Genomic DNA, 23276 nt, shown 5'->3' with positions numbered 1-23276 from the left:
TGGGTCCTACTGGAGAGCTTTTATGTACAGTATCATTTTACTGATTTTCAGCAACATCAGGAAATAGATTACAAAGAACATGCCTGGTATTTACCTTTACTTAATCACACTTGGCAATGACCATACATTTTAGATAGTGCCTAAGGTTCTATGTACAGCTTTATAGGTGGCAGCCTATTGGCTTAGCGGTCACATTATAGTGATCAACAGGCACTAAGTAACTTCCAGAATGAATACACACACAGATAATTACAAACTGAAAAATAGAAATATTGTTGTAGGGGTTGGACTAAAAAGATGGATTACAAGCATTGCTTTTCACTTGGAGAAACCTAAAAACAGGCATGACAAGTTTCACTGGTGGGTCAGGTGACTGGTGAGTAATAAGGAACATAAACCTTTATTTTGATAAAGATATTCAAATAAGCAAAAGTGAAAGAGAAGACAAGACCAAGGAGCTTTGAAACAACCAGACCGTGCAACTTTTACTGACTTGATATTTTAAAGGAGAAATGAGCATCAGTACAAGTAAGTAGCTTTAGTAAACATCAGTACATTTAATGCTGCTATAAGTTAAAACTTTATTGATTAGAATATAGATATCTATGCCACTTTTAAACTGAATACATGCAATTTACTTGTTCCATGTTGAAGTGAAAGTACTGAATAAAATACCTGCAATGTATGAACATGTAGCAACACGTTGTCTTGTTCCAGTATCATATACAGTGATCCAAAATAGAAATAAAACATTGGCAAGAGTACAAAATACACATAAAGATTGTTCTAAAAAACTGAACAGTCTGTTATGAGAAAAGCAGGATTAAATAAACTGTCTTGAGAAACTCTAGATGTACTCAGTGTGGGAATTGTACAGTGAGAATAATTGGGTTGGTGCCTGTTACATTTAACAAAATGATGAGAAATGTAAAGTTATCTCCACTTTAATAAACAGAAACAAATCTACAGCAAACTTAACATAAACTGTAGAGTGCTATACCTGATCTTTTTCACTTGCAGTTGATTTCTGTGTAGTGAGATATGGTGGGTGTACAGTATCCAATGAGTCAAAACGTTTGCACAAGTAATTTGCACAGTGGGATGGTAAGCAGAACAGAATCTGAAGAGTGAAGTGAGCATGATGTAAACTATGGGTTCAATAAAGAAAACAGCTAAGGTGAGGCCAGACCATGAATGGCTTTAAACACTAAGAGGAGAAGTTTTTTTTCTTCTTCTTTGGCTGCTCCCATTTAGGGGTTGCCACAGCTGATCATCCGTCTCCATCTATGCCTGTCTTATACATAATTTTCTGCCACAACGATTGCTTTCATGTCCTCCTTCACCACATCCATAATCCTCCTCTTTAGCCATCCTGTTTTCATCTTGCCTGGTGGTTCCATTTTCAACATTCTTTTCTCAACGTACTTCTCATTTCTCCTCTGCACATGCCCAAACCATCTCAATCTAGCCTCTTTTCATCAAACTGTCGTACCTGTGTTGTTCCTCTAATATACTGATTTCTAATGCTGTCTACCGTCGTTACTCCAAGCGAAAATCATTGCCTCTTCAACTCCCCCTCCTGTATTTTCATCATTGCCATCGTCTCCAAACCATATAACACAGCTTGTCTCTTTACCGTTTTATGGAACTTCCTTTTCACTCTTGCAGTTACTCTTCTATCACAAGTCACTCCTGTCACTCTTTTCCACCCAGTCAATCCTGCCTGCACTCTTTTCTTCACCTCTCTACCACATTCTTCATTGCTTTAGACTGTATTTAAATTTGTCTATCTTCACCACCTCTGCTGCTCAAAGTCACACCCTTCTATCACCTTCCTTCACATTTACCCACATGTACTCTGCCTTACTCCTACTGATTCATTCCCCTTCTCTCTATTGGACATGACAAAGGACAGGTAACCAATGTAAGTTACGAAGTGTGGGTACATTATGGTCCCAAGGATTTAAATGTGTAAAAACCCTTGCTGGAGAATTTTGGACATATTGTACTCTGTTTAGGCTCCGTGCTGGGATACCAGATAACACTGCATTATAATAATCAAGTTGCAAGGTGAAAAGCATGGATAACAGTCACCATTGCAGCATCCAAAAGAAAAGGACACAACCTTGAAATGTGCTTAAGATGGAAAACACTACCTTGGTAATATTATCAATATGTGGTTCAAAGGAGAGTGTGGATCTAAAGTTAACACAAAGATTTTTGACCTGTGCAGATAAAAATGGAATAAAGCCAGGAATTTCTAATAAAAAAGTCCATTTTCCTTAAGGTACCTGGAGATGAAATAATTAAAGCCTTTGTTTTTTCACTATTTAGGCTGAGAACGTTTTCAAAAGATCAATGTTTTTTAATTGGCTAAACAGGCAACCTATGCAGGAGAAGGTAATGTGTTTGTTAATTAACCTGTATGTCATCTGCATAACAATGAAACTGTAGACTGTGCCTTCTAATAATGGCACCAAATGGAAGCAAATAAATAATAAAGCACAGGGGTCAAAGAACTGATCCCTGATGGACACCATGAAACAAATGAGACGGGTGATACCTAAACCCACTGATGGCAACAAATTTCTGTCAGCCCTTAAATTATGATTTGAACCAAGCAAGTGCACTTCCAGTAATGTTTAATTCATGCCGGAGTCTAAATAAAAGAATATTATGATGCACCGTACTAAACGCAGTAGTAAAGTCTAAAAATATCGTAAAAGACCATGATCTGCTGTAACCAGGGGTTTATTGAGTTTTCACTGGAAATAGTTCCAGGTAGGAGCTTAAAAGACAATCCTGACATGATAAACCGCAGAATTCTATACCTGATCTTTTTTAACTTGCAGTTGGTTTCTGTATAGTGAGATGTGGTGGATTTTCCTACCTTCCCTTCTTTGTTTATAACCTTAGGCAAACAGCAACATAAAATAACAGTCAGGAGATACAGCTACACATTTAATTAATTATGTATGTAGGTAATATGAACAAATTATAAGCAAAATAGAATAAGTGTGACAAAAAATACCATTATAACCTACTGTAAGTAGTAGTTCATCTTGAGTCCATAGGCAGCTCTTTGCTTATCTTCGGTGCAGCTTGGTATTTGCTACCACATGGCCTTTGGTGTATTGATACAGGCTTCCTTTCTGCCTCAATATGGCTGCCAAAATAGAGCTGTCTTCATCATGGAGTAATGACGAGAGAGAGAGAGAGACTGTATTCTCTTTACATCAAGATGGTGAGAGAGTGTGTGTGTGTGTGGGGGTTAGGGGGGTGGAGTCACCAATATATGCCATTCCAATCAGAAATTCTGGATCAATTGGTATGGGCATCTCCTTTGGCTCATCCTATCCTGTTTAGCTACAACTTAAACCAAAGGACACATCACTGTGTAGAGTCATGTTTCATGCCCAAGTCTGCTTAGACAAAACTCAATTCCCCACGGGAAAGGTGACTTTCTCTTTGTTCCTCTTTATTGTCACTTATCCTCCATGCAATATAAATACACCAACACATGGTAATCATAGATCCAATTTCTTTCCTATACTTAACAAATACTGCAGTGCACAGTATTGATCATCAGCCCACGAGAGTGAGTGAGGGATCTGACTGCTTTAAAATTTTCCTCATGATCTGACCTCCTTTCTCAATTTGCTATTCTCTTGTACATTATGTAGGCTTAGTGATGTGCTGAAAGTCAAATTTTCTTGAAAAATCCTTGAGCTCAACATTCAAAAAATATCAGTAATAAATTCATTAAAGTGGCTGAATCCAGCAAAACTGCCCTGTCTTTAATATAACATCTGATTTATTGATATTTGGTATGTGAAATATTTGATTAACGTTTGGAATTAGTACTTGCTATGTTGACACAGATCAGTAGAAAGTCTTTTCCATGGCTGATAAAGGGGTTGAGCTAACTGGTTACTTTTGCTGTGTTTGTTTTATCTCCAGGTAAATTTGATAGGATTGAACTATGCTATTGACATTTGTTAATGTTAATTTTGTTCATGTTATTCCATTCTCTAAACACAAAATCAGTTCCTGGTGCCTATCGTGCATCTAGAACAGAATATTTTCTCTCAGAACATATGCAATGACCATGCCCTGCCTGATTGCTGTTGATTTTCTGTTGTTAATTTCTTGCACCGCAGTGTGTGTATCATCTTGCTGTATTCTCTGATAGAAACAGAAATGCTCATGGATCACACTCTTTTAAGGTAGAAATACTCATTTTAATTTTCTAACACAACATTACATTCTCATTGCTCTTCTCATGAAAGATGAACAACTTGAAAATATTTTTATCTTCATTCTCCAGGGCATAAACTAACAGACTAACCTGGACTTTACTAACTTCTTTGTCAAGTTTGGTAGCTGCTCTAAATATTGTTTCCAATCATTTCATTCATTGGAACAGTCAAATCAAAGCTTCTGCTATGATAAAACTGTGCTAAATCTATGTTCATGAAGCACTTTTGACAGCATGTAAAATGCTAATGCCTACAAATGTTTATTTCAAGAGGGCTTAGTTTGTTCTTGAGTTATTTGATCTATATGAACTATATATATCCGTGTGTTCTCAGAATGTAAAACACCAAGGCATTACATGATATGCAGTAATTAGTTGTAGCAACACAGATCTCATAAAGACATGTCTTTAAATTATCATTCTTGTTAAACGCTGTTAAGAGGTAGAAGTCTCTTGCACACCATTAGAAACATCTTGGGAATACAGAGGAGTAGCACTTTAGAAAAAAAGTACAGGATTGTGCCACATATCATCACAGAATCTATGTCACCATTTTAACAAGACTGTTTTGTCCTGTCTAGATTGGTTAATATACTGTACCTTGAAATGTTAGCTGATGGATATATGTGTTTCTAGTATGACGTGTGTCATTGCCCCCGTATTTGGAATGGCATCAGATTAAAGAACTTTGACACGCCATAAACCATCATTTTGTAATCTTCAGCAATGATTCCTCCTTCTTCTTTGTAGCCAAAAACCAGTGGATTCAGGTAGTGCATGGGGTTTCCAACCTGGGGTGCACACCCCCCCAGCTGGAGCAAGATGGCATTTCAGGAGGAACGACAAAGAGGAGGGCTGCATTGCGAGTCCCCAAAACTGAGTGGGGTGCGTAGACTGACTTTATCGTGGAGCAATTGGTATCTTGCATTGTGCTGTCATTCATAGGCCATTTATCAGTTATTGTTCTTGTTCTATGATATAAAAGAATCAATCATTATAGGTGCAGTTGTCACCTATGAAAAGGCTGCAGAAATGTATCTTTCTGCCAGGTTCCTTGCTGTAGGAAGAGTATTCATAAAGGGAAATAACTTGAAATGAAAATTGGACCTTGAATGAAATTTGGACCTTGTAATGATTCATAGCAAATGGTGAGGTCTAGTACTGATTTCTGCACAAGCCCTGATCGTAAAACATTATTGATTTTGAGGTTCGACCGATGTTTTTGTTCGGATGGAGACAAGGGGTACTGGACTGGATGCAACACATGCTACACTCAGCCCATCTCTCCTGCTGGTAGACCTGGCAGTAGCACAGCAATTTTAACTGTATGGAACATCTGTATATTGAATTCCAGTGCAGGTGTTATTGGGAGACAAGGCTTGTTGACTGCTTTTCATTTCTTAGAGGTATGCCAGCAACATTTGCTTCACGGGGGTCTCCAATCTCCCAAATCCTTTGATTGTTGATTGTGTGTCATTTCCTTGCAGTGTTTAATGGTTTGCAGGATACCTCCAGCCCAGGAACATCACTTGTGTGTCTGTACTTCACGAATTACACTTTTACAATGTTTATTGATATTTATAAAGGTAAATTGTTAAAAGCTTATTTTTTGAGTTCAGTTTGTTCACCCACTGTACTCTATGTTGTTCAATTTGTGGTTCAAAAGTTAAAAATTTGACATCTTCAGATGTGATAATACTTTTTTAGGGGGTGTGGAAATTAATTAGAAAAGCAAACATTTTTCAGTGATTGCAGGGAAGAATGGAGAAGGTTGGGAACCATTAAAGTATTGGAAAGTAATGAATTGCATTCACTTTCATTGCTAACCTTGACCAGATTATGTAGGGAATTATATTATTACTTTGGATGCATCTCAGCATATCGTGGTATAATGGTCCAGTGTATTAGCCAACAATAGAGTAGGTGTTGTTTCTGCTGAATATGGAGATACCTGTGCAATGGAAGATGCAGTGGGAAGTTATAGGTGTAGGCAGGTCCAGGCAGGCAGACATGATAAGTGATGTCAAGGGTGGTAAAGCCATCAATCTTCCAGGCTGCAGAGGGAGGAATTGTAAAGATGTGGGAAATTACCATTATTCAAGCTTTTAAGCTGCCCCTAATCTGCATGCATGTGACAGGAGACCAACTCAGCCCAGACCAGTGAGGTCATGAACCTGGGACAGAGCATTGCTGTTGTCATGGAGAGAGCCTCATCAATGAAAGACTTTAAACAAAAATGGCTGCAGATCCAAGAATCACCTGGTAACACAAGGACTTGACTCCTTGTGAAGAGAACATGGTCAGTCACTAGAGTGAACTCATGGCCCAGGAGGTAGTATCACAACTGGATAATAGCCCATTTGATAGCCTCTCTTTCCCCACATACCTGGTTTCCCAATCAAACGTTTTCCAGCTCAGGAAAATGATGGGGTGTTCAACACCATTGACCCTTTGGCTCAGGACAGCGCCACGAACCTGTGTCTGAAGCATCAGTCTGTAACATAAAAGGAGGAGAAAAATTAGGCATTATCAATACCAGCACTGACGTAAGGGCCGCATTAAGTCATAGAATGTAGTGTCTGCTTTAGCATCTCATACCACCATGTTAGGGACTCTCTTCTTTGTTAGATCAGTCAAGAGTGCAGGTCTCTTGGAAAAATGAGGGACAAACCAGCATTAGTACCCTACTAAGCCTAAGGAAGCTTTTACTTGACTCTTGCTTTTCAGATGGGGCCACTTCATGATGGCATCACTTTATGCACATTGTGGGTCAACTGTATCCCTGCCCACCAAGTAACCTAAATTATTTTGTCTTGGCCAACCCAAAGAAACAATTTTTTGGGTTGATGCATAGACCAGCTTCACTAAGTCAAGAGCACAGCATGAACCTGCAGTATGTGTTCTTCCCAGCTGCTGTAATAGATGACCTTCTCGTCCAGATAGGATGCAGTATAGGTATTATAGAACTAAAGCACTCTATTCACCAGGTGCCCTTCCGTCAATTCCTTTAAGTTTCAGCTTTGTAACCATACTCCCCCCTGAACCCAAAGACTTTGGTTACCCGGTTGGCTGCCCGGCAGGTCATGGGAATGATGCCGCCGGATCGCCTGTTGCGGGGCTTGTATTGGTAAAGCTGGTGAGACGGGAATGAAACAGAGGCACAGGGCTTATTGGTTTTTAAAGACTGCTTCCTTCATTGGGTTTTAACCAATGCACGGAACGAACCAACACACAATCGTCCGTGCGGTGCTCAGGGTGGAACGGGAGGAGAGGAGAAGGACATCCACTCCGCTCCCTCTGTCATGCTAGTCTGCTGATTTCTTGTTCAGTATACACTGCTTGCTCATGTGCCCACCTCCAACTCGTCACTTGAGTCGTTGTCGTCTTTGTACAGTCCAGATGCACCTGTGACTCACGTAGACTTTTCATTGCTCTGTGCGGTTTTGGTTGCCTTTCTATATATAATCCACCAAGACACCCGACCACGGTAGCAGCGAGGTGGGAGGGGGGTGTGTACAAAGTGCAGGAGTATCTAAGAAGACGCATGTTTGTCGCGGATGTGAATTGCTGTATGTAGCGTGTAAAACAGTTTGCTATAGTGCACGCGGTCGTGCGTCGTAACTGAAAACTCGTTTTTTAAAGACTGCTCACTTCATTGTGTTTTAACCTCAGTTGTAAAGGAACGTTTTAAGGATCCCATGGGATACCCCTCGCAAACAGTTTTACAACGCCGCATATGGCGATTCACCTCCGCGAGAAACATGCCTCTATTAACAGTCAACGTGAGTCGGAGCTGCATGTGACCTCTACGACAGACGAATATAAATGACACCGGTTTTTCTGTGTCGTCGCGTCCGAGTTGGTGGGCGTGGCTCTGTGAGTTGTCGTCGTATCCAATGGTCTTGGAGTTGGTGGGCGTGGCTCCTTCCTGCGTGTGCCATAGGTGTCTCACTTGTTGGCGGCTTAGTGAATCCACGCCCCTTCCGGCGTGCTTTCCATGGTTGCCTTGCCTTAGTGAATTATATATATAGATTTTGTGAAATCTGAGAGTAAATAAATAAAAACACAATGATATACAGCAGTGGTTCTCAACCTGTGGAGTGGGCCCCATGTAGGGGGTGCGAAGTAACAAAAAGGGGGGCGTGAAGATGTGAAAAAAAGCAAACAAGAATCAAAAATATGAAAAAAAATCTGTTAAAAACCAAAACAAATTAACTTAAACAACATTCTGATACTAGAACAATAAATATAGAGTTAGATAAATGTCGATAAAAGTTAAGTAGGTATAATAAAATATGCATCTACATTTCAAAAAAATGTTAGGGGGGACGCAATTAAAACTGTTATGAAAACTCGGGTAGCAAATACTTAAAGGTTGAGAAACGTTGATATACAGTATTATGTAAGACACTGAAGATTATAACAGAATTAAAGTAATATGGTTTTCTTTTGATTAGAAAATCGATGGGAGATGTTTGGCTTTTTTTTAAATGTTGTTTTTTAGGATTCTGTGTAAAGTGCCAAGATATAGGTAATGCCATAATTACATGTTATATAAATAAGTAACTAACAGATAAATTGGCATATTGCAATGCTGATTTGATTAGCATAATTTATTATCATTACAGGTATGGATGTTTTGAAGATTTTCCCATTTAATTTAATGGAGGACTTGGTGATTTTGCCTCTTATGTTTATTACATGTAAGTGCTTTCTAACCTTTGCTTATGTGCTCTGTTTATAATCTTGTAGATCGGTTTGTCACATAAACAGCATATGTTAGCCTGAATGCCATATGAAAACACTAGAAGATATATGTATGTGCTGCAGGAGGACAGTGTCCTCCAGTTTATAAATGTAATAATTAAAACCCAATGCTGGATTAAAACTTGGGGTTAACAATCTTTCCATAGCATAGAAAAATGCAAATTACATTTAACCAATTATATATAGCTCCTGCCTTTCGTGTTTTTGTGTAGTAAAACAGAAATGAAGATGTTGTTGCTATTCTGTTACCTATTCTATGATAAAGGTTAAGCACTGTTTAAACTGAAGGGAAGCATAAGATTTAATAAATTCCACCTGCAGTTTAGGGAAACATTCTTATTACTCCACAATTGAATGTTCTACGTGAACAGTTTTACATTCTACTTAACTCAATTTTCTTCTCCAGCAACAAGTTAACCTATTAACTTATTTATTAGCATGATTAGCAAGTGTCAGTTAATGGACTATAAGATAAGACAAAATGCATTTTTATTTATTATGAACAATAGTAATTCTTAGGAGACTGTGTTTTTTTTTCTTCTTTGAGATATCCAATCATAGTGTAAGCAGAAATAAACTTCCAGTTTGTTAATTAATGAATGTTAAATGCCAGAAACACAGAGAAAGACAGAGAGTGAGAGAGACTCTTCCAGAGACTGAGCTTATTATTTCTGATTTTTTACTTTTTACCACAGGTTGCTGGGAACAAAGAAAAGGAATCTTCATTGGTAGGTTTTTTATGTTAGCATCCCTGTATTGTTTATTGAAATTGCCAAAAATGTTTTTAATCTCATATTTTCGTGACTACTGATTACACAGTTTATGATACAATGGATTTGGGGGGGGGGGGGGCTAAGGGGGCCAATACTGAACAACAGAAAACAAAATTAAAATGTCCATGGAAAAATGGTAGCTGCTTGTGTCACATAATCCACATGTCAGCTATCCAGTCGTATGCTCATAACGCCCAGAACACATGCATTTTTTCTGAAATATTGTTAAATAAGAACTACCAAAAAATCAGAGAAATGTATAAATGTGAAGCACATTCAAACATGATTCAGCTTTTGAATTTTTAGATCCATCTATCCAAATCATTCATTAATCAAGAGTCCTGTCTTCAAATTAAAAGCTCAATCCCATAAAAGTAATATATAAATTGTTTTAAAAGAAAAATTGGTTTGGTTTTACGAGCCTAACTGACTTATTTGTTTTTACTGATTTATCTACTCAGTCTGTATTCACTCAGGTTTATGAAAACGTTGAGATGGGTTTAAAGTGGAGAAGGACAAAGAAACTGTTATTGCATTCACTACACTTTTGGAACGCAGACATATTTTGCTAAACTGAAAGAATCCTAACTCTCCTGTTTTAAGTCAGTGGGAAACTGATGTTGTATACCATTTGAAATTGGAAAAAATCAAATACTGAGTTAGGGGATCTGTGCAGAACTTTTTCAAAACCTGACAGGATCTAATCAATAATATTTTAGAATAAGCTCTTAAAGCACCGAAGAAGCAATTATCTCCGCATTTCTTTTTCTTCTCCATTCATCTCTATTGCCCTATTAAACTCATCAATTTAGGTATGTTTACAAGCCTTCAGTTTTACTCTGTTGGTCATGCTCTCTCTCTCTTTCAGGGGTGGGGGTCGATTTGTTTCTTGTATGGAATGATTACAATAAAATTAATAAAATTAAAAAAAAAAAAGTTTATGAAAAAAAATCCACAGTTTACAATCTAAACAATCCAAGGTTATGTACTGCCAGTGCAGATAAAACAAAGGCCATGTGGGCCAATTTGATTAAATTGTTCAGGGGATAAAAGAGAAAAGTAGAATCTTAAACAAGCAGGAGCCTGTGCCTGGAAAATGACCAAGAAAGAAACAGAGTCCAAACTGCTAACTAAAAATCAATGTCAAAGTTAATACATAAAATAAGGTTCCACCCACCTCTATGCACTGCAAAGATTTCATTTTTTTTCCAGACACTGGTCCAAGTGCACTGTTATTTTATATACAGTGGTTCTTGAAAGTTTATGAACCCTTTAGAATTTTCTATATTTCTGCATAAATATCACCTAAAACATCATCAGATTTTTACTCAAGTCCTAAAAGTAGATAAAGAGAAACCAGTTAAACAAATGAGACAAAAATATTATACTTGGTCATTTATTTATTGAGGAAAATGATCAAATATTACGTATTTGTGAGGATTTGTCTAGGATTAGCAGTGAAAGGTGAAATTCGAGTCAGGTGTGTTCAGTCAATGGGATGCCAATCAGGTGTGAGTGGGCACCCTGTGTTATTTAAAGAACAGGGATCTATCAAAGTCTGCTCTTCACAACACATGTTTGTGAAAGTGTATCATGGCACGAACAAAGGAGATTTCTGAGGATTTTACAAAAAAGAATTGTTGATGCCCATCAGGCTGGAAAAGGTTACAAAAACATCTCTAAAGAGTTTGGACTCCACCAATCCACAGTCAGACAGATTGTGTACAAATGGAGGAAATTCAAGACCATTGTTACCCTCCCCAGGAGTGGTCGACCAACAAAGATCACTCCAAGAGCAAGGCGTATAATAGTCAGCGAGGTCACAAAGGACCCCAGGGTAACTTCTAAGCAACTGAAGGCCTCTCTCACATTGGCTAATGTTCATGTTTATGAGTCCACCATAAGGAGAACACTGAACAACAATGGTGTGCATGGCAGGGTTTCAAGGAGAAAGCCACCGCTCTCCAAAAAAAAATTGCTGCTCATCTGCAGTTGGCTAAGGATTTCGTGGACAAACCAGAAGGCTATTGGAAGAATGTTTTGTGGACGGATGAGACCAAAATAGAGCTTATTGTTTAAATGAAAAGCGTTATGTTTGGAGAAAGGAAAACATTGCATTTCAGCATAAGAACCTTATCCCATCTGTGAAACATGGTGGTGGTAGTATCATGGTTGGGCCTGTTTTGCTGCATCTGGGCCAGGACGGCTTGCCTTCATTGATAGAACAATGAATTCTGATTTATATCAGAGAATTCTAAAGGAAAATGTCAGGACATCTGTCCATGAACTGAATCTCAAGAGAAGGTGGGTCATGCAGCAAGACAGTGACCCTAAGCACACATTGTTCTACCATAAAATCTGTGAGATTAAAAAAATACAAAATGTCGATGCAAAAACATGCAGGGTTGCAACCACTTGAATTTTTTTTAGTAGAATACAGCTTCAAATACAAAAGGGAAACAATGCTGGGCAGGTTGCTTTGATGGTATAACACTGAGAAATGATAGTTCTGACCCCAAACTGCAACAGATAACACTGGAGACTGCATGACAGCACCCCCTACACACACATCACCACCACCACTGGGGGACATGACAAGAAAAGTGTGGAAAATGTTAGATTATCCATCCATTATCCAACCTGCTATATCCTAACTACAGCCAATCCCAGCCAACACAGGGCTCAAGGCAGGAAACAATCCCCAGGCAGGGCGCGCACACACACACACACATACACCAAGCAAACACTAGGGACAATTTAGGATCACCAATGCACCTAACCTGCATGTCTTTGGACTGTGGGAGGAAACCAGAGTACCCGGAGGAAACCCATGCAGACACGGGGAGAACATGCAAACACCACACAGGGAGGACCCAGGAAGCAAACCCATATCTCCTTACTGCGAGGCTGCAGCGTTACCCACTGCACCACTGTGCCACCCAATGTTAGATTAAAGAAACAAATATAATGTATGGAGCAGAAATTGAACCAATGTTTGCTGGCTTGAAAGGCAGACATGCTAACCATCATACCAGCATTAGAAAATGCATTTGACTGTTTCTCAGTTGACAGATCACACTAGTATTTCATACCACTCGATTTGACTCAGCACCTCCCAAAAATGACACAGCCAATGACAACACCTGACTCACGGAGAGAAATACTTGCATATCAAAGTTCAAGTTAAAAACAAAGCTTTGCATAAATAACAAGCAAAGAAACATAATTTTAGAGATATACACAACTATGCAGTACCAAATATCAATATATGAACTAAAACAGTGCAAGAGCAACTTGGCGACTGTTAATGGCGCAGTCTACATTTGTTAACATACCCACAGACTCCAGCACTGTGCCAGTTACCTGTGGTGCTGCTGTCTTGATCTCAGTGGCACATCAAAGGAATTAGTCGTAAGATCTGCATCACTGACCATCACTCTCTGTATTAAAGCCATGATTTAATATTCTCCGTAGTCTTATTGAAAACAATCATTAGCTTTAAATTCATCTATTTTATTAAGTAAGATCTGCACATTCTCTAATATTATGGCAAGAAAGGAAATGAACTGCGTTATTTGTCCCCTTTCACAACCAAACACCTCAGTGTCTGCCCTATTTATATGGCTTCGTCGGATTAGTTAACAGTTATACATTTAATAGTAATTGACTGTTAAATTTATTGGTTGGAAATCTTTTGAACTGCTTACAGTACTGTCTTATGCCAAAACTGGGTAGATGGACCAGAGATTTGCACTGTTTTGATACTGATGCTTCTACAGAGACAAACAAACTGTTACCTATGCATATCATGTCTGTTGATATTTCATGTGTTCTAGTGACTTATTCTGTGTCTTTTTTGTTTCTCTACAGTTTTGTTGACCTCTCAAATAAGAGTGTGTAATGGGGACCAAAATAATTTAGACCCAGGTAAGTCGCTTATACAAGGCATGTTTAATTTTGCTTGCCAATTTGCGATTATTTTTCCATTTTGTTATTATCTTTTCATTTAAAAAAAAGCTCTCTTTTAATGTACTCTAAACTAGCAATTAGCCAAGGAAAACTCAAACTATTATTACTGTATTGAAGTGTTTGTGAATAAGGTAAGTACTGTACTTTTGATTTATAACCCAGACACTGATCATTTTAATTGAATCTGAGCTGTTTTGCTTAGCTTAAAATAAAAAATACTTTGTATTCCCACATTTTTTCAATTTTTGAAAGGATCTATTATAATAGTAAAGTGCTTGTACATTTTAAAGAAGAGGAGCAGCTCTCAAGGAATCCTCAAACATAGTACAACAGCTAGGAGACTCAAAGTGGGTTAAACAAAGGTGTTTTATTAACATCATGTTAGTATCATGCAAGGAGTGGAGAACAAAGTAATATGAAGTATAAAAGAAAATGGGAAAACAAAAACCCACTGACCATCTTAGCCCTGCTAACCAGATGGTTTGACTTTTCTTATAAGATGGATTGCCTGTTACACTTACACATGTCAAACACATTAGCGCACACTGATTTAATTTCAGTTTAGTCAATTTTTAGATAGTGCTCTTCATCGACTACAGGTTCAGAATGCTGTAACAGGTTTAAAGTTACAATACAAATTGCAAACATTACACATTTCTTTATTTACACACATAAAACCACAGATTAGCTTTAATCATACAGCACAGTGCACCTCCAACACTTCTTTCTTTCCACTCCTTTGCCTTTCTTCCTATTGCCAGATGATGTCTCATCCTCATCTTCTCCTAGCTTCAGGTTAAATAAAAAATACCAAGAGCACCAGTTTGGAACTCACACTATTGGGTTCCGTTGTCCTTAAAATAATATTAGCCCTGAGGGGCCATGTCAACATGGTGACCTTTCTATAACAGAAAGGGGTGCCATGGTACATCCCAACTCTTGACTGCCATTCTGACTGAAACATATAACTATTCCAGTATTTAACTGTGCCCATCTCACTTTCAATTATAAAAAATGTTTTCTTTCTTCAGATTAGATATTTTTGAGTAATGAAGTGCTTCTTGGCTTCAGTCATAAATGCACTTCCCCTTCACTTCCACTGGTGTTCTCAAATACGTGATTCACACGTAAGTTGAAAGAATTTTGCTGGATCAACTGTATCATTGTGTTTGAGGATTTTAAATGCCTGGATTAGGTCCCCACGCAGTCTTCTCTACTTGAGACTAAACAGGTTTAATTCTCCGAGGCTGTTAGTGTAGGACATGTACTTAAGTCCTGGGATGTACTTGGCTGCTCTCCTCTGCACGGCTTCAAGTACTGCTATGTCTGTCTTGTAGTGTAGTGACCAGAACTGTCTACAATACTTCAGATGTGGTCTCACTAGTGCATTATACGTATAGTCTGAGCATAACATCCTTCAAATTATATATTCAACATTTTTTACAATATAATCTAAAATTTTATTTTTAATTGTTGCTACACATTGCTTAGACAATCAAAATGTTGTGTCAACTTAAACCCCTAAATCCTTTTCAGAAGTTGCTTCCTGTATGACGGTGTCTACCATCTTATATTTATATGTTCCATTTGCGCATGTGAAGCACACTTCACTTTTCTATATTAAACTGCGTTTTCCAGGCATTTGCCCAGTTATGAAGCTTGTTCAGGTCTTCTGGAGTCTTTTTGCTGCCTACTCAGTGTCTGCTATTCCTCCAATTTTAGTGTCTTATATATAGAAATCAAACCTGAGATTTGGAGACCTCCAAAACAATAAATATTTGCTTTAATAACAAAAATAAAATATATGAAATATTTGCCTAAAAATGCGTATGAAATCTTGGGTACTTAAAATATCTCAATACAATGACTTATTTACATTCTGTTTGTACATATGATGATTTATGCATTAAGCACTGAAAAAAAATCAGTACCTGTCGTTTTGTTGTGTTTTGACTTGAGGATGACTGTTTTGGAATTTTATATAAAACTAGCAGTGTAAGTCTGTTGTGGAAAAAGCCTGGGGTTCTAGAAACTATTGAAATCGTCAGAAAAAAAATTGAACTGTAGAGACGTCAGGTAATTGAAAAGAATTACTCTGGTTTCATTTTGTCGACGTGCTGCCCTCGATTGTATATTTGCGGCTAAGCAAGTTTCTGTTTCCTGTCCAGTTCGGACAGACAGACAGACGCACACTTCCACGCGTAGATGTTAATATACAGTATAATGTGTTCCTCTGAGCTCCCGCCACAACCAGTAAACTTAAAGTAAGATGAACCTAAGAGAGTCTGCTGTGGTGTTAGTGTGCCATTCTAGTGGTTTAGTCTTTCAATGTTAATGCCATTTCTCTCAACCTGTGTGTCAGCTGGCAACTATGCATCTGCTGAAAAAGTTATTAGCAAACATAAGTTAGCAGATGATTTTACAGCTTTAACACTAACTCTTACAAGGATAATTATGTATATACTGTAATTTATAGTCTTACTTTAAATGCTGACATAAACTCTACCTTTGTTGGGGCTATTATCATGGCGTACCTCCATCTATCTCTCACTGTGTGTATCAGCTGTTCTCAGTTAGTTTCCATTGTCTTTTATTACTCATTCAGGATGTTCTTTTCCTTCCTCTTGCAAATTTTCTTTCATTTTTTTTGTGTACAGTATACAATAATGTATTGTAATATCTTGTATCTCCTACGTCTTTCTTAAGTGTCCAAAATATTTCAGTTTTCTTCTTTTTATTTTTTTCCATCTCCAGAGTTTTATTCCATTTATGTAGAACTTCTTCAATAGTGATTTTCTCTGCGCACAATTCAAGTAGAATGCACCTGCAAGTCCACATCTTGAATGCATTAATCTTGCATAAGGTGTCTTTAATACACATCCATGATTCACAACCATAAAGAAGTGTTGATCAAATATAACATTTTAGAATTCAAAGTTTCAATTTTACATTCAATTGTCTTTTACAAATGACGTTTTTCATTTTTCATAACCACATAATGTGCTAGTTCTGTTCTAGTTTTTACATTCACCTTAGTGTCCAAGTGATCATCAACCATCCCTCCCATATATCTGTATTTGTGAACTGGTTTGATTCAAGTGTTGTACTTTTTAATATCGATGATAATCCTGTTTTTACTTTCAACTATGACCTTTGCTTTCTTCACATTCTTATTTAGACCCAATTGAGTACTTGTGTCTACCATTGCATCCAACACTCTTCTTCAGTGTTGACTGGCAGCACAATATCATCTAAATATCTTATGTTGTTTAGAAATAATCCATTTATTTTTATTCCTTCTGTTTCATCAAATATTGATTATTGTATAGTATTCTCTGAATAAATGTTAAATAGAAGTGGTGACAATATTCATCCTTGCCATAACCCTCTTTTTATTTCTACTTCAGGTATTTTTTCAATTCTCCATTGTAAACTGTTGCTGTTTGCTCCCAAGTTTCTAAAATATTAAATATTTTAGCTGTTCAAACCTATAATTATTTGGTGTGAGATATTCAAAAAATGATTACACTCTATCTGGTCAAATGACTTTTAAATGTTTAAAGTAGATCTTGGCTCATATGTAGATATTTTTCTTGCAAAGGCTCACAAGTGCTTCTTGGGTTCCCAAACCAGCCAAACTGTGTAACGCCTTCACATTTGTGCTTTATTCGTTCATATAGGATTCTTAAAAGTATTTTCAGTACATGATTTATTTAACTTATTGTTCTGTACTGGTTGCATTTCTTTGAATTTGAATTTACTTGGGAATGGTGACACTTTCTAATTTCACTCAGTCTTGAGGTCCTGTTTATATATATTGTTGAACATCTTCATAATAATATTTAAGAGTTTCAGAAAGACAGAGCAAATATTATCTTAGCCAGATGATTTTCTCCCATTACATATTTTTGGCTTTCTCAACTTCTATTGTTAAGATTTTCGAAACATTCATGGAAGTCTTGTCTGATCTTCTTATCTGTTACTGTTTTCTTTTGTCATTTTTTTCAAACTTCTATTATTAGTTTGCTTTGACTATCTGTTAATATTCTTGATGTTTCCAGCCACACATTTATCACAAAATTAATCATTGTGTTGTTTTTCTAAACTTTCTATTTCTTGACATTTCATTTCAATCTACTTTTCTTTTTTCTTCTTTTATTTTCTTCTAGTTTCTTTGTAGATTGTCTGGTATTTTTCTTTGTCCTTAGTTTTGTGTTTTCATCTTTTTTCCACGAGGTTCAGAATCTCTTCAGTCATCCATTCCTTCTTTGGGTTTTTTATATCTTAAATTCAGATTTACTTCTGCTACAATTATAGAATTTTTAAAGGGTTCCCAAGCTTTGTTAACATCTAGCTTCTCTGTTTTCTGCATTTTATGTAGTTGTTCTGATAGTTCTCTCATGGAATTTTTTGTAATGTCTTCTGTCAAAGTGTAGTCTTAATTTAGGTTTTTATGTTGCTTTCATCTGTTTTCTTATTTTAGATATCATAGGATTATGGTATGAATGTATAGCTGCTGAATTTATAGTCTTTGCAGAGATAATGCTCTTTCTGTATTGACGATTTATTAACATAAAATCTGTTTGATTTTATGCCACATGATCACTTTTATGTTGTGGTGAGGTCATATATATATATATATATATATATATATATATATATATATATATATATATATCATAGTGGAAGTTTATACCGAGTCTTAGTGATAATAATTTCTCTTTCTTGACAAAATTCAATTCATCTTTCTTTGGCCAAGGCTATGCTTTTTCACTACCTTGTCAACTCTGCCTTTCCTCCCTTTAGATTAAAATCCCCATTATGAAATTTATGTTATGCTTATGGGTTGATTTTTAAAGGTTTTTTCACATCTTTATAAAACTGTTCTATTTCTGATTTACAGTATTGGTTGTAGGCACACACAGCTGTGTGATGTTAATATCTGTAAGCATGTAGCATGCAAACCAGCGTAAAACTTTCTACACAGTTCTCTTCATATTTTGACACTATTAGAGCTACTCCATAAATGCCGTCATTATTACTACCAGAGTAATATTGTGTCTTATACAAGTATGCTTTTATTTTTTCATTCTCTCTTCAGCAAGTATCACTTATTTTCAAGCAGTTTTTTTAGGTTTGCATAAACCTCTTACATTTTTAGCACCCTTCTGCCATTTAAAGCACACTGGGGACTGAAGGCTGCCTTTGCTTTATCTATACTAATAAAAGGCAAAGCCCTCACTCACTCACTCACTCACTCACTCACTCACTCACTCACTCACTCACTCACTCACTCACTCACTCACTCACTCACTCACTCACTCACTCATCACTAATTCTCCAACTTCCCGTGTAGGTAGAAGGCTGAAATTTGGCAGGCTCATTCCTTACAGCTTACTTACAAAAGTTGGGCAGGTTTCATTTCGAAATTCTACGCCTAATGGTCATAACTGGAAGGTATTTTTCTCCATTAACTGTAATGGAGTTGAGCTGGAATGACGGGGGCGGAGTTTCGTGTGACATCATCACGCCTCCCACGTAATCACGTGAACTGACTGTCAACGCAGTGCGTAGAAAACCAGGAAGACCTCCAAAAAGCGCTTAAGAAAACATGCATTATATAATTGAGAAGGCAGCGAAAAACAATAAGAAGCGAGCGAGTGACATATACTACCATATTCATGAGTGTTGCTGCCTCGGAAAGAAAGAAAGGTGTAAACCTAAACTTTAAATTAAGTTCATAGACAGGCTACCGCTGGCGTTTCACATGCCCACAGGTAATGCGGGATACAAGTTTAATGAGAGGACGCAGGATATAAACGAGAGTTTTGATCACTTTGTAACTAAGTTAAAATTGTAGGTGAAGGGGTGTGCTTATGCAAATTCCGAGACTGTGTTTGTGGGGATTGACAGTTAAGGCGGGTGGGGGAGTCACGTCATCATCTCCCCTCCCATTCATCTAATTTCGGTCTGAGCTGAGCTCGCGCTAATGCCGTCTTCGAAGCAACTTGTCAGACTGCCACCAAATACTCACAGAAAAATCCACAAGTTAATACACACGCTACTATATCTCGAGTTTCTCCACACTGAATCCTCCAGGCACTACTTACAAAAGGTCACATTGACAATCGTGTTACGTTATTTTTAAAATCTTTCCTTTTCTTAGCACAAGCACAGCTGAGAAGCTTCGATGCATGTGCTCCATAACGTTAAAAATAATGCATTTAATCACACTTTGCATTACAAGCAAAGGGAGCTTTTGTCAATGCATGATTTCCTGGTACACGGATTACATTGATCAGCGCATCCGATTCATTTTACCCTCGCACCACCTTAGTTTGAGAAGAAGTCTGAAAAAATATGAGGTTAACACAGAAAAACATCACCAATTCAAGCTTTATGAATAATCGATTCGCCATCAATAATTGTTTTGGTAAAGCCATCCTCCTTCCATTTTATAATTTTTCCGCCAATAGCCATGATTAAATGAACGGTAAATAAAGTAAGAGACTTATTTAGGCAGGCATATATATGACAGCAACACTCATGACAATGTCAATCATGTTACGTTATTATTAAAATGTTTCCTTTTCTTTTTCATTACTTCTTTAACACACTACTTCTCGCTGCGTAGGGGATTTTGCTATATATATAATATATGAATGACCTCCAAAGAGCGCTGAGACTTTTGATATCATGAACGTGTCTGCAAAAACTATGGTCTCCTGCCCAGCAAAAGTCGAGCAGCCAGCGCGCGTGCATAGCTGTGCCGGCCTTTGAGACGCTGACTGCGCTTCTGCCTTAAGTCAAAGTGAGCACTTTTAATTTTTTTCATCCTCCCCCTGCGCTATAGCCCAGACAAGTTCAAACACGGGACCCCTTTTCTACACCACTGAAAAATAATATTAAGGCGATTCATCTCTATACTATATAAAAGAAAAGGCAACTTTCCTTTCTTTACACCTTTTATCCCAAACCAAAGCCTTTCTCTCTTAACAGTGCAGAGGACACAAAACTAATTTTCTTTAAATGCCGGTAAGGCACATTACCAGAGGCACAAATTTGAACGTTCACATAGAAAATGTAATTTCTATACCACAGCCGTCGTGTAGCGCCTTTCAAAAGGGATCTACTACCGAGAGATGATCCATATATATTTTAGCTGCTGTTAGTTACTTACCTGTTGTGTTACACAGTCTTTAAAATGTAGTTTACCCGCAACCACTCCAGTAGGGCTCAATGTACCTGTACTTCTTAAAACGTTAATGTTTTACTGTTTAATAACTTATAGACTATATTTTATTATTTTTCCCTTGCACTCAGTGACCAAAGCTATAAACACACATATAGACACATACAAACATACACACAAGTATATATATGTGTATATATATGTATGTATGTGTATATATTGTAACAGAATAAGATGCTTCTCGCACCCTTGTACCCTCAGACTATACGTCAGACACCAGGTAAAAGTCCAAAGATGATATTTATTATAATAAGTGCACAAAGCACGCTCCTCTCCACAATTCACAATAACAATAAACCACAATAATAAACAATCCTCCACTCCCAGACGCTTAGCCACCCTGCCTCCCAACTCAGCTCATCGTCTGGGAGCCCCACAGTCCTTTTATATTCCCTGACCCGGAGGTGTTCCTTCCCAACAGTCCACAAGTCCTTATTCCTTCCGGGTCAGGGTAAATAATGTTTCTCACCCCGGAAGCCGCCGCTCTTCCTATGACGAACTTCCGGGTCATAGGGCATGAAGAATTCTTGGTCCTCCCTGCAGCTCCCTCTCGTGGCCCCATGGCATCCAGCAGGGCGGTGCACAAAACTACATGGTCCATAATGCCCTGCTGGTCTTCTGGGGACCTCCATGCTGCAAGGAGGGCTCCACCTGGCGGCTTGGGGGTATTGGCCGGGGTACATGGCCGGCCATATCTTACAGTACTCCCCCCCCAGCGACGAATTATAAAGATTCGGAGCGGCCTGCCCCGAGAGGGAAGTCTTCCTCCAAGAGGACGCGTCATCCGGGATCTGACTGCGTTGCCCCTGTCCTCGAGCAAACCTTGGGGGGACGGTGTACCTCCTGTCTCCCCGGGGACATTGGCGCCACTCGTGACCCGGTCGCTGGCAATTGTAGCACCACGAAGTCCTCCTGGTTGGCTCTTTTCCCGAGACCTGAAACATCTCGGGAACTCGGTCAGCTCCACCCTTTCCCCCGCCAAGGAGGGTTTTCTGGCCGCCTCGCTGCTCTCCGCCCTTTTTCCCACCTTGTCAGGAGACCCACGGTGTATTTCGGGATCTCCTGCTTACTTGTCGGCGACAGCTTGAGTCTCTCTATTAGAGAAAGAGAGCCTCTTTGCTGTTTGCATGCCCGTTGACTTTAAAGAAACCAGAGGCGGCGTCTTCAGCACCGCATCGCTCCGAGAGACAGCACTTTTCAGCTGCTCTGGTACGATCAGTGCTTCCACCGCCCTTCTGTCATCACACCACACTCGTTTGTAGGGCTCGTAGTGACTTGGCACCCGCTACTAATTAACCGCGGGCCAGCGTCACTCTGTGTCCCTTATTCTGTACGGTACCGTAAAACTCACCTGTACCGCCAAATCAATCATAATGGGAGACTCCTGACCAAATCGCCGTAGGAATTCATCCACCCTCCTTAAAGGCGCTTCGGCCGCTGCTCCCAGATCCCCAGTGATCTTCTTTATTGTCTCCACCACCTGTAAAATTTGTGCACGGGCTGAAGCAACTTTTCCAGCTCGTGCACGCCCAAAAGTTACTTAATTCACCCGGAGGCATGCTCGAGCCATCATTAGCCTTACCCTCCGGGTGGGAGCCAATAAACACGGCCGCTCCTGGGCGTGCTCAGACAGGTCCCGCAAGGGAGCCTGGGATTTGGAGTTCTTTTCGAGGACCGCGGTGCCGCTTTTGGCTGACTGTGATCCGCCTGTATCAATTTATCGACGGACCGATCAATCATTTCCGGACCTCCTTACCTTTTTGTAGGAGAGCGGTACTGATCGCCTCCCCTTTCCCCTTCAAAAACTCAAGTCCGTCTTTTCTTGGGCGAAGCCACAAACAGCTGGATACGGAACGCCACCTTCCTGGAATCCCTTGTGGTAGGTCACGTGTCCTCGCCGCACCCGTAATGCGGAAGTGCTTCGGGTTACTCGCTTGCCTGAATGAGAGCGCCATCGCCTTCGGTCTGTCTTCTGCCTCCGCAGAGCCTTCGGATGGACATCTGGGAGGTATGTACATGGGACATCATGTGTTAATTTAAAAGATTATTCAGTACATTCCCGACATACCTCGCCGGTGACGTCCTCCTCCGAAATCTCTCCCAAATGCGTAGCCGCTCCATAGCTCCTCTTGAGCGCAGGCAATGCCGGCGCTAGACCTCCGCTGTTGCTGGCGCTCTGCTTTGTCTTCTTCTTCCCATGACGGACTTGATAAAGATGAGGTTTCTGGCGATTTTCCTGTGTGTGTTGTGACGCTGT

At 38.8% G+C, this 23276-nt stretch overlaps 1 protein-coding gene across 2 annotated transcripts in view; it reads left to right on the top strand.

Annotated features, from left to right (window-relative positions):
* Nucleotides 1–433: 433 nt before the first annotated feature.
* Nucleotides 434–23276, top strand: part of LOC120525025 (erythroid membrane-associated protein-like) — a 103903-nt gene continuing 81060 nt past the window's right edge. For both annotated transcript variants that reach the window (XM_039746972.1, XM_039746963.1), the window contains exons 1-4: nt 434–528; nt 8887–8961; nt 9721–9753; nt 13669–13725. In XM_039746972.1, the coding sequence (XP_039602906.1) occupies nt 513–528; nt 8887–8961; nt 9721–9753; nt 13669–13725 (181 nt within the window). In that variant the 5' untranslated portion in view covers nt 434–512. The remainder of the gene's footprint in view (nt 529–8886; nt 8962–9720; nt 9754–13668; nt 13726–23276) is intronic.

Source organism: Polypterus senegalus, chromosome 1 (assembly GCF_016835505.1).
Source record: "Polypterus senegalus isolate Bchr_013 chromosome 1, ASM1683550v1, whole genome shotgun sequence".
NCBI classification, from domain to species: domain Eukaryota; kingdom Metazoa; phylum Chordata; class Cladistia; order Polypteriformes; family Polypteridae; genus Polypterus; species Polypterus senegalus.
Note: the sequence above shows the minus strand (reverse complement) of the source record. Positions and strands in the feature narration are given on the sequence as shown.